The sequence below is a fragment of the Agelaius tricolor genome, unplaced genomic scaffold, assembly GCF_023055355.1.
Source record: "Agelaius tricolor isolate 1412-34295 unplaced genomic scaffold, bAgeTri1.0.p SCAF_5, whole genome shotgun sequence".
Classification (NCBI taxonomy): Eukaryota; Metazoa; Chordata; class Aves; order Passeriformes; family Icteridae; genus Agelaius; species Agelaius tricolor.
Window position 1 is genome coordinate 52,166,833 of NW_027269265.1, and position 12,363 is coordinate 52,179,195.

Here is a 12,363-nt window from a genome sequence, read left to right on the forward strand (position 1 = left end):
AATCCCTCTATTTTACTGTTCTTGAGATATGACTATTTAGAAAAGAAGGTTTCAGTCTCTTGTTTTATTGAACACACCCATATGACTACTATAAGAAAAAGAATTTACTAATGATTGAGATATTCTAAACTCTGAAAACAAAGAGATGAGGAGGAATTTGAGGGAAATCAGATGTTCATTGGCAACAACTCATAACTACAGTACTGTACCCAGTTTTCAAAATCACATTGCAAGTTAGATGTGGACTACCTAAAGAAGCCTGAGAAGAGAGCAATGAAGAGGATCAGAAGTCCATCAAGACTAATAAACAAAGAACTTAAAGAATAGATTTAACATTGAGAAGATAACAAAAAATACTACAATAGATCATAAATACATCATGCATTGCAATCAGAACAAGGGGAATCATCTCATCTATCTGTATACAGTGGCAGAGTAAGAAAGGGTTTAAATTGCAGCAAGAGGATGTTTAGTCCTGAATCTCAGAAAATTGCTTGTTTTCTCCAGCATTAAGGATGGTTTCAGTGTTGGTATGAACTGCCTAGAATTGTGGAACCTCCACCTTTGAAAGCTTTTAAGAAGAAGTCAGGCAACACCTATGAGGAACAGATGAAGTATGTTGATCTTGCCTTGGGACAGAGAGTTGGACTACTTGATCTCATCAAGTTCCTTCCAGCCCTATCTTTAACAATTCTTTTTCAAGTGCATCACCTGCTGTAGATAGTTCATTGTTGGCAGAGCTGCATAGTTTCCTATACTTCAGTTTTTGAGGCTTGCAAACAAGTCAAAACCAAAGCCAAAGCCACAGCAGTCATTACTAAAGGAATTGCAGTGATTGCTGCCTGTGCTCTCTGCACTCTGTCTGGAGCAGAGGCACTGCTGCTGACAGCTCCCTTCCCTCATGTGCCAGTGCTGCATGGAGAGAGCAGCAAACTCAGCCTCTGGTCACCTTAACACATTCCCAGCCAAGACACCTGGAAACCAGGTCTAGAGACACACAAGTTGTAATTTTAGATTTTTTTAGGGAAAGAAAAAAGTGACTGTCACTAATCTTATACAGCACATGTGTTCATGGAAGAATACTGCTGTTTTTTGTATCAGCAGTGCAAAAACTCTGCAAACTTCTTCATCATCAAGAGACTGTGAGTACACAGGTGTACACTGTGCTTGGTGTCTCTGGGTGAAGGACACAAAATCATCCCAAAATCACCCAGTTCCAGCCTGCAGAATTGCTTCTGACCCAAAGAACACATAACATCAGAGCACATGCTAACTCAGCACTTTAGGATGATGCTGGAAATTCAATTAAGAAGGTAATTTTTTAGCACTCTAAAGACACTCTGTTTTCCAAAGCTTTCTTTTTGCTTACTTCTCATCACTTTATCTGGAATGAAAGAAGAGAAACAGTATTTTGAAGCTTGCCTGGAATGGCTTTCTTCCATTTCAGAGAGAACAGAGGCTTCATTCCTGCTTTAGACAACTCTCATACATCTGCTCCTAAGTCACATGAATTGCCTTGCTCAGTGACCAAGTATTCAACAGCAAAATTCGGCTTGTTTGATGTTTGGAAGAAATTATCAGTGTTTGAAGAACACCTCATTATCTGAGATGGCAATGTTTTTTTTTTTTAAAGAAAGAATGCTTTGACAAAACAACACCTGTTTATGTACAGGAGAATCTGGTTCCCTCTAGTGGTTTATTATAAATTAGCAGTGGTCCAGAGAAGGATATCCAAGCAGCATTTGGGAGAAGGAAAAGAGGCTTTTTGGGAAAAGTCAAATGCCACACCATCACACAAACTGTACAAAGAGCCCAAACCTCTTTCTACCTTCTACCCCAAAATAATTTCAACCAAAAATATGGGAAGTAGTATTTTCAGTAGTAACGAGTTCTGCTGCTTTCAGAAATCATTTCTCAGTTCCACATCCACAAAAGTCTCCAATTTACTCCCTCTTGCACCTCACCAGTGACTGCTTCCTCATCACAGACTAGCTGCAGGTGTCAGATGTCTAGAGATAAATGGAACCTCCAGCATGCTTCTGTGCTGTTTCATCTCCACTAGCATGATGTAAAAATGATCTAGAAGATATCATATCTAAATAGTTTGATAATTAAAAAGCAATCTAGTACTTTGCTGTACCACTGAATTAAGCCAACTTCCTCTTCTCATTGCAAAAGAAAACACTCACTAAACGCTTCTCTTGAAGCCCTTCTCTTTCCTGTCTAGGAAAACGCTTCAATTTCTTCTTGAAGGCATTTTTCATTCAGTATGAGAATGGAAGCATAACAGGACAGGTTTATTAACCAACATGGACAGAGAAATCACACTCTTACCAGAGATATCATCCTCTTCATTCCAGCCAGGCCGATTCCCTCTCTCCTCCACTATGGTTCCTGTTTTCTTCTTCAGTAAGTACTGGCGCCCAATTGTCATCTTCCCAGCACGTTTTGCTCCCTTCACAATGCTTTTGGAGAAGGTACTGTAAATCCAGAACAACAAAAGCATTTGGAAACATTCATCTGATTCTGCTTGATAGCATTCACAGATTTCTAGAGAGAATGCAAATAAAATGGATTGAATCGTTCTGCACTTAATACAACAACCGTAAACTTCAGAAAAATTGCTTCCTATGTTAATTTTTAAACGAAAATTGTATTGCTTTAAGATAAATTTGTGTCTTTTTTTTCTACTGGTAATGAATATCATCATTAAAGAGGTTCATTACCAGTAGAAAAATTCTTTAGGTTTTTTTCATTCTTTAGTTTTTTCTATTTTGCTAGTACTGTGATAAAACTAGAAAGTTGCCAAAGTAAAGGCAGGAAAGATAGAAATTATATTTAAGTTTTAGGATTTCATTACTAGCTTGGGATTCTATTTCCTGTGTCAACAATGCACTAATCAACAGAGAATCACAGGAGCCACCACTCTGGAACAGACTAATAGTGCAGCTGGTCCAATAAAAATTAACATGGAACATAAAATTCAAAAGAGGACCCAAAGCTCAAACTCTAAATTAAAAACCAGTAGGGCAAATGCACAGGGTAAAATTAATCCTAATTCTCATCAGGCTTTAAGTGGCTAGGCTACTAGTTATAAAGTAATACACATTCTTCTTTCCATGTTGAGGTTGCATAGCTCAAGTTGCTACTTCTATTTTGTGTGTTTCAAAATGCAATAATTCAAATCTACTGCAGAAAGAAGTTTAGATCAATAATATAATTCCTATCCCAAATAAATATCTGTACCCTACTAATCTATTTCTTACTCAGGAAATACAAAGAGATGCAAACTAGCAATCACTTAGTTTGACATGATCTCCACTTGTGCAGAGCTTTCAGGTTGTTCAGTGCATTGGGATAACACAAGACAAGAACATCAGTAGGAAGAGATAAGAAAGGAAGAAAGGCTGTACCGGAATGAAGTGTTCTTTTCTTTCTGTTTGGGGAGAATTATCTGTGGTGCTGTTTGCCCAGCTGCAAAGGCAAAAGTGCTGAAGATGGACTGAGGGTAGCGGAACTTCATCAATTGTTTCTTAAATATTTCCACCACTTCGGGACTGACTTCTTCATCAAATGCTACTTTAATTAACTGTGTATTAAAGACATGACATGTTAGAAACTGGAAAACAATCTGAGAATTTCAGAAATTGAAAGATTCTAATATACAGTAGCAAAATTCCCATACTTTCACAGTATTATGCCCTTCAGAAAACACAAATACATGTACATATGTCTCATTTATTTTGACGGCTATTACACATTTTAAGAATTTTTTTTTTTCTTTTTTAAATTCATGTCCTAATACTAAGGTATCTTCACTAGGCAGCATCTGGAATTCTCATAAGATCAAATACAAAATATTTTGGTAAATCCAAGTTGTAGCGCTGGCACTAAGACATCTACAGCAGTTCAAATTCTGGTCACATGGGACAGCTTAGCTGGGAAATGGTCTGCCAGCTCTGCCCCTACACTGGGAGCTGAGGTTGGTAATGCACTTCAAAGACTCAGCAAGCCAGCAATTTCAGCATTCATGTGTCACAACCATTATATTTCTATTACTAAGATGTTCCAATTTTGGCCTCACCTTGCAAAGTATAGAAAATTGCTAGTAAAAAAGGTGATAGTGAAATCTGCTCCTTAAAAAGGAAATAACCTTGTGCTATTCAACACTGATCCATCCACTTAATTAAAAATGCTTTTTAGAAAGGTTCTGTGGGGGGGAAAAAATCCCATCCAATCATCCTCTGCTGAAAGCAAGTCAACAATTCGGGGAAAACAAATAAGAGACAGAAAATACGGAATCCATAAAAAGGCCCAGAAGAACTCTAAGAATGTGGAGAAAACAAACAAAGAAATATCCTAGAGCTCTGTTTCTGAGCACATACCTAGACACCTTTTAAATTCCTTTGCTAGCGATCTAGGAGGTGGATTTCATCCTTGCTTTTCCAATTTCACTTGTTTTGTAAATACTTTCCAAATGACTAATGGCTCTGTTGTTCTAGGACCTCCTTGAAAGGAGCCCTTCAGCCTTTCGGGGTTACACAGATCTGAAGTTTTAAAGATACCAAACAGCATAGCTGCACACAAACCCATCTGAAAATCATAATTAATAAAGAAAGGGGAGGGGCTATTTCATCCCCTGTGTTGAACCCTGGCTGTTACATAGGGGACAGGGAATAAACTGTTTGTGGCTTGTTTTTGTTCTCATAACCTAATACAAAACTATGCTAAACAAAAGCAAAGATGATGTTTGACCCGAATCCAGCTCTGAAAACACTGAGCTCTGTCTGTATTTATCACATCATTGAAGCATGCTAAGTATTCTGGTAAAAAGATTTCTGGAAAATAAAAGTCCCCTCAAAAGTCCACAAGAACAACTTTTTTTTTGCTAGTTTTACTCATTGACATTCCTAATTTTGTGCTTTTGAAGAGGATACTGAAGGATGAACAGCTAAATCATGTTCATTACTGTAAGGAATTAGTAAAATGCTGTTTTGTTATGGTTTCAAATGTTGGAGTTATTGTTCTCAATGAAAATACGCTTCTGCAGTCAGTCAACCCAGCAAAGTATTTCATATCTTAAGCACTGCAGTCTACTTTCAGTCCATGATACAGAATTCTTTGCTTGCAGCTTCTGATCTCTTAGGGTTTGACCACAGTTTAAGATCAAAACCAAGAAGGAAAATTCAGGAAAGGCTGCAGGATTCCTAATTTTTACTAGCACATCAATTGCCCTGCAATACACACTTCTGCTGAACACACTGATGAGACCCTACAGAAAATTCCAGGATCTGTGCCTGTCATATAGAGGCTCATTGGTTCTACCCTGAAGATTCCTGGAGTGCAGCTTCCATGTGCAACATTCCAGGACTTTCTGCCATGGATTTTAACAGAAAGCTGGTGAAGTGACAAACCTTGAGAAGAAAGCAACACTGAGAGCTTTTCCATATTGATTCCATGTAGCTGGAGGAGAGAGGAAGCAGGTTCTCCCTAGGCCTCTACCTACATGCAGGGATTCTGGACCAAAACCAGCCCTTTTCTGGTTCCAAAATAGGTGAGGAAAGCAGTGAAAGAAATCCAATGTGAAAATAGCAACCCTCTGTAAATACCAAGAGGGCCAAGAAATGCCAGGGTTTCTATGAGTTCTGCCTTGTCTATTGACCTTACAGGGCAGAGAACCAGACTCCTCACAAATACCAGGGCAAAGTGCTGCTCGTAAATATTCTGAGCTGCCTGTAGCCACATAAATTTTCACAAAACTTCCTTTTACCTGAAAAGTGGCTGAACTGATCTGCAGCCCTTCCTGCATGCTCTGCTGCAGCTGGTTCTGGATACTGATCTTCTTCTCCTTGGTCATGGAGGCGATGGGAAAGCTCCGGATCACGGTCTGCTCCCCAACTGAGGATACAACACAGACACTTGTCAGACCACACAACCTCTGCTCACACTCTCACTGGAATAAACAACAGTGAATAAGTACCAAGCAACATGAACATGATGGTACAGGATTAATTTCAGGCAAAATACCCGAAAAGTTTGCAAATTCCTAAAGCGTCATTTGTAATCTGAATTTCTACTCCATTTCAGCTGTGATTATTAGAAAAATATTCTCCTTCCTTCTGAGTCTTTCTACATAATGGAAATGCACCCCCAAAACCTAGGCTGCTAGGGGGTAAAGAAACAATTTCAAGTTTATTCAGATTTCATAATGCAATAGATAACTTATAAACAGAAATTATATACTTGATATCTTTACATATGACCATGAACTTTCCACTTTAATACTTCTGACTGACAATCTGATTAGAAATAGCAATTGTTAAACTACGAAAAAATATCATTCAGAAGAGCTGACATATTAAGAAAATACTGTTATTTCCAAGCAATAATTTTAGGTAGAATACCAACTCATTAATATTTTTCCCTTCACTTGCTTCCAGTGTCTGAAAAAAACTGCTTAATGATGTTGATGCTTGAGTAGGCAGACAGGCCAGCTCAAAATCCTGCCTATCTGAAGGACCACAATTACCACTGTTTGGATTTTCTTACCCAGTTGATCGTGAGGAGTGCCTTTAAATATAATTCTGTAAGTGGTAAGGAACAAAGCTCCTTCAGCAGGGAGGATATGAGGCCCTCCAAGCAGTCCTCCTGTGGCTTCCTCTCTGCCATCAGGATCCAGCAGCACACGGAGACCTTCACAAACAAATTCTTCTCCTGGCAGTAAAGTTGGCCGTAGAATTTTGGGCTGATGCAAATAAATGGAAGTGTAAGTGTAAATCAGTGTTATACCTCAGGCTAGCAATAACATTTGGCTTTAAAAGTTTAAAAACAAAATTGTTATGACACTTAGTCCAAAGAAGGGAGATGGAGTTTGGACTCAAGGAAGAGAAATGGGTCACAAAAAGCAGTGGGCATGCAACAGCTTGTTTATGATCAGAGGTCTGGCTCTACTAGTTTCATATTTCATGAGACCAAAGCCAAGCACTTTATTTATCACTAGTGGAAATTTTCTTTTAATGTTTTGATATTTCCTCATAACATTATGTGAGGAAAAAAAAAGATGACAAGGTTTAATGATTCAACTACTTGTAAAGAATACAAATACATTTCATAACACTTGCCTTCTGTATTGGTGGAAGCCTCCTACTCTCACGATGGACAGCCTCCAGAGTCTCTATGTGCATTGCTACAATGCCTGAAAAGTAGGAACACCATAAATGAAGTCTCACACAATGGGAAAGAGAAAGCTGCCCTGAAATCAAAACTCTGAGAATTCTGAAATTCTCAAATTTTGACATCAAGAAAATAATTATCTGACATTCAACAGCAATTACAGTCTGGAAAAGAAATCTAACACTCTAACTTATCTGAAGGTAACTCAAATTAACAAGTGCATTTGTTTAATTAGGAAAAGAAAGAAGACTATAAAGCACCTCTTTGTGACAATTCCTACCTGGTATCATGCAGTGCAGACCCTTGATGTGATCCTGTGTGACGCCACTTTCTGTGCAGACCTTGTCAATAAATCTGGTGATGAAGCGCACGACAGCGTTCGCAACATCATTGTTCTCTGAGTCCTCAAACCCACTCTCAGTGTCATAACTCTCTGCAACACTGCCTGCAATGCTAAGGGCAGAAATAAAAGCAGCAACAAGTGTGAACAATTCAGCTGGTGATGCACATGTGACACTTGAACAGACACTAACAAGCTGTGTGGGTTTTTCCTAGTTACAATTCACAAACCATGCTAAAAGCATATGGTGGTACCACAATTACATTGTACTTTCATTGCCAAAACTTCATGAATGATGATATTGGACAATTTTCTCTCCATGAGTTCAAAACAGATAGGCCCAGAAGAGAAAAAACAGGTTTTTGGAAGTAAGCTCTGTGTCTTCCCTTCATAAAGTCAAGTAAAGTATTTGCAACCCGTGGTAAGCAAATATCCAGTTATATAGAGAAAATCATTAATTGTATATTTTGGTTACAGAGGAAAGCAATCAAAAGCTAAAAAGATTCTAAGAAAAATTTTTTGTGCATTAGATAAGCAAGCAAGTCAGTGGGAGATGTACTTTGAATGGCTAAAAATGCCTCCCATAATAATATTTGGGGCCAAATTAATAGATTGCAACATACACCACAAGCAGTCTACTGAGCACATCCTAATGCCTGAGATTAGAGGTGTGTAGTCAGCAGAAATTAGTAACTCCATGGGGAGCTTCATTCTGATAGTCTTTTACTTGATGCCAATGTACTCACATAGTGTTCTATAATTTTATCAAGTGAGAATTTGTACAGAGAGGTGATAATGAAGACAATAAACAAAGAGGGAGGAAGGCTTGTTATGAAATGTCCTGGATTTGCATGCTAGGGAATGAATGGAACTGGTGTTATACTCCTACTGCTTCCTTAGTAATTTAACCTTTGCCATTGTGGTTTAGTCCTCTTGCTTTTTGTGACCTCAGTGCCTTTCCTCCTTTGCAGCTGTTGCACAGAAATGATGATTTTATAGATGCTATACAAGTGCTGTCTCGATTTTAGGTTCATACAGTGGTTTTTCAAGTTATATAAAAACTAACAGAGTGGGTTTGGGGCTGCTGTTTTCTTTCTCACCAAACCCCATGTTTGTCTTCGACATCTGCATTACTAGATTAAAAATTCTTACTGGGACAATACAATGTTCTTTTAAATGGAATCACTCCAGACAAAATTCTGTTATTTGAGAGGAATCATGTTAGACTTCTACTCAACTACTGAACTTGAAAGGAGGTGAAGATGCTGAAACAATCTGGTATTTAGAGTACAGCCATTGTGCAAGCTGTGGCCTATCCTGTGGCCTTGGGTACCCACCTGTTTGTGACAATGCTGTTGCTTCCACTCTCCCAATCCCCAGTGGCTGATGTCCTCAGCAGCTTGTTCTTACTTGTATCCAGGGGTACCAGCAGGTAGACCATGAGGTTGGCAAAATGAATGGCCTGGCTGAAAACTGTGCTTTCCTCATTCTGGACCAGCTCCTGCTGTGTCTGTTTATTAAGGGTTGGCCATAACCTCAGCTGCTCAGCAGCCAGGTCCATTGCTGTCTTCTCCTGGTCTGCAGGAGGTTTCTCCTAGAAGACACAGAGAAAGAAATATAAAGACATAGAAGAAAAGATAAAGCTACAACAACAACAAAAAAAAATACTTGGCCAAAGCTTTACTTATTACATTGCTAATTAAACTTCTTCAGTTGTTTAAATAATATATTCATTTAAAAAGAAAGAGCAAATAACTACCCTCAACAGGGTTTAAGGAGAGTTCTGATTATGGGAACTGAGGTTTGAGAGCAGTTTACTGAAATGCACCAGTAGCACAACGTGGGCAGATCAAAATAACATCATTGCTTTTAAGGTTTTTTTTATGCCATCCAATCTTCCATGTTTCTTCAGAGTGGTGATTTTAACTGATTTTAACACAGCTGCTCTTCTCAGCTTATCCACTTAGCTCAGATAAGAACAAGCATAAATCAGATTGAGAAATAACATGCAGCTCATGGCTCAATGCTGGCAATATTCTCCAAATTCCTAGGATGTTCAGGTGAGGGAAGCTTTTATATAAATAGCTTCCAGACCAGCTGAAACATTCGTGTTTTTATATGCTGGAGTCCAATTCTAGCATTAGCTTAAAGCAACTAGGTAGATGGCACACAGTCAAAGCAGAATAAAGGAATCTGGCAGCTGATATTAGTGACCTAAAGCCTGATGTTAAATTAATGAATGACTAGATATCTTGCAAATGCTTTTTCCACACTAAGCTGAGCTAACATCAAATTATGATGCTTTGCAGATAAATGTAAATTTCTATTATTTCTCATGTTATTGCATACTGTGTAACGCAGGAGAAAATGAAAGAAAAACATGTAAAATTGGAAAAACCATAACTTAACTCTGTGTAACCTAGGAGACAATTAATATGTGAATAAAAATATTACTCTAATATTTTAATAGAGTCTCCTACCTTTTGTTTCAACTGCACTGCATGGTTGTCATCTTTGGCTGTAAGGTAGAGGGAGCGAACTTGATTCTGCACGTTGCTATAGAAGGTTGTTTCCCAGAACTGCTGGTTAGTCCAGATAGGATGATCTTGTACACAGGTGTAAGCAAATTGACTAACCCCAGGTGCTAATTTCTGAAAGCAAAAAATGTGCAAAGTTGACCAGTCAGTCCTATTATTCAATTTCTTTTAAAGGCTATGACTTCAGAACTGACACACACATAGGTGCATATATATGATTAGTAGTACAGACTGAAATATGAAATATATCAACTTTTGTACTGCAATATGGGCTAGAGAAATTATCTCCAGTTTAGTGCCATTCAAGAAATTAACACACAGGAAGGTTGTATACAAGTCTAATGCCAGTGCCAGGCATGGTCTTCTTGATTCAGAGTATAAAAATGAGAACTGAGGTAAGAATTTTGTGATAACAATACAGAACACATTTGTAATATAAAACATCTTCCTTGCCAACAAACCACAGTATTTTTAATAACCTAGTTGTACAACACAGAAATCAGTATTCAAAGAGATGAAAATGATTTCTCATTTTATTTAGAACAGTAGTAATGAAATTTAACATAAGTGTCAGCTGAGTCCTTCCGATAATCTGCATTTGTTGCAACAGCAGAAGATGAGATAAATCGTTATCTTCAGTGTTATTTACTGAACTGCATGACCCAAATCCAATTCCTGAAAGAGTGCTAATTTGGGTATGTTCTTTGAAGTCACAAGGGTCTGGATCACTGTAAAGTCTCAAACAAACCCAGAATTGTTACAGCATTAGTCATTATGAATGAACCATTTTTTTCAAGTACATCTATTTATTTAGGTTGCACTAGTCTCCCAGGGAGTTGTTTAATATTCTTGATAACCACATACAAAGAAAGGAAATTTATTTCAATGACCCAAATAATGAAATCTTTTATCATATTCTTAGTTTTTAAAAAAATAAGGCTACTACTTATTTTAAAAAATAAGTCTTGTATACTGCATGTGGCAAAGAAGCAGGTAATCTAAATTTGTGCTTACAATTATTTCTGCAGTAGACCTGAAGAATGAAGTAATAAAGTACATTACTGGGTGCCTCATTTAATGGCTTTCACTCACAATACTAGCTATTACCTGAAACACACAATATCTAGAACTTAGATTTTACTGTAGTGATTATGTTCTGAACCACTTTCCTGGAGGGCATGAATACTACTCCAATTAGTATTTGTAATTGCAGAATTGTACAGAACAGTCAGTACTTACAATATTTCCCTGGCTGGCAGTTGGGCATTCAAATGGAAGGGCAGGAAATTACAACCAAAAATTTTGCAGTCTGGTTTACAGATTTCCAGTTTTGCAATTCCTCAAACTGTGTTTTCCTCTCTAGGCTCCTCCAAGTACAGCATGAACTGAAAGTCCTGATCATGTGCCATGTACTTATTCCCTATCAAAGGTTCTTGAAAATTCCATATCTGAGGAAAGGCTATGTGACATGCTAATAAAATTTACCCAACTGAAGCGCCTTCTTGTGCTTAGCCATCTAAAAGTGAGCAGAATCATTTTAATTCGATCATAAAGAATTTAATAAAAATTTCTTGGTAACCTGTTAAGAAATCTATATCTACTCAAATAGTGTTCAATGTGACTTTGTTTATTTAATGCAGACTGAGAGAGCAGATATCTGGTTTGTTTACCAGATGCCTCAGTTTCAGTTATGGTGCAGCTCATGGAAGATCACAGGAATTGATAACTGATCTCCCACGCCTGATCCAGCTGCTAAATCCCAGAACAGGTCAGCACAAACAGGGTCCTACTCATCTTTGTAGGGACTGCTGGACATTCCCTTGAAAAAACCTGATCCTACAAAAGACACACCACAGGGGCCACAAACTGATCTGGCCCAATCATTGGCCTACCTCAAAATACAGATGCACAAAACCTGTGTTACAGAGGAATAGGGATGATGGGTAAATCATGGAATAAAAACATGGACAACACAGCTTGAAAGCAAAGGTTAGTGCTAAAGCCATGTAATGACTTTTACTTTCATTTATTATTTGTTTTTTCACTGGGACTGAATTCCCAGTCACAACAGGTCTACAAAAAGGGCGTATGAATGTCAAGAAGAGGGGGAAGGTAAAAGGGGAAAATAAAGAAAAAGGGGAAAGAAAACCAAAGGAGAAAGAAAATAAAAAGTCTGCTCAAGCCTAGCTAGCTGGTAGAGTTAACTCATGTCAATTTGTGCAGTAAATGCACACAAAGGAGTGAGCTGGCTATCAACACCCTCAGTTGCCTTTGATGACTCAACCCATGTGGAAACTGGGTAGAAAAGGGGTG

The 12,363-nt window shown here is 38.0% G+C and overlaps 1 protein-coding gene across 6 annotated transcripts in view; it reads right to left on the reverse strand.

The window, feature by feature from the left end:
* SBF2 (SET binding factor 2) overlaps positions 1-12,363 on the reverse strand; it is a 232,184-nt gene that overhangs the window by 40,046 nt on the left and 179,775 nt on the right. For all 6 annotated transcript variants that reach the window (XM_071427963.1, XM_071427961.1, XM_071427965.1 and 3 more), the window contains exons 18-25: positions 9,994-10,164; positions 8,851-9,107; positions 7,454-7,626; positions 7,122-7,195; positions 6,550-6,745; positions 5,771-5,898; positions 3,414-3,589; positions 2,335-2,480 (exon numbers count right to left, since the gene is read on the reverse strand). In XM_071427963.1, the coding sequence (XP_071284064.1) occupies positions 2,335-2,480; positions 3,414-3,589; positions 5,771-5,898; positions 6,550-6,745; positions 7,122-7,195; positions 7,454-7,626; positions 8,851-9,107; positions 9,994-10,164 (1,321 nt within the window). The remainder of the gene's footprint in view (positions 1-2,334; positions 2,481-3,413; positions 3,590-5,770; positions 5,899-6,549; positions 6,746-7,121; positions 7,196-7,453; positions 7,627-8,850; positions 9,108-9,993; positions 10,165-12,363) is intronic.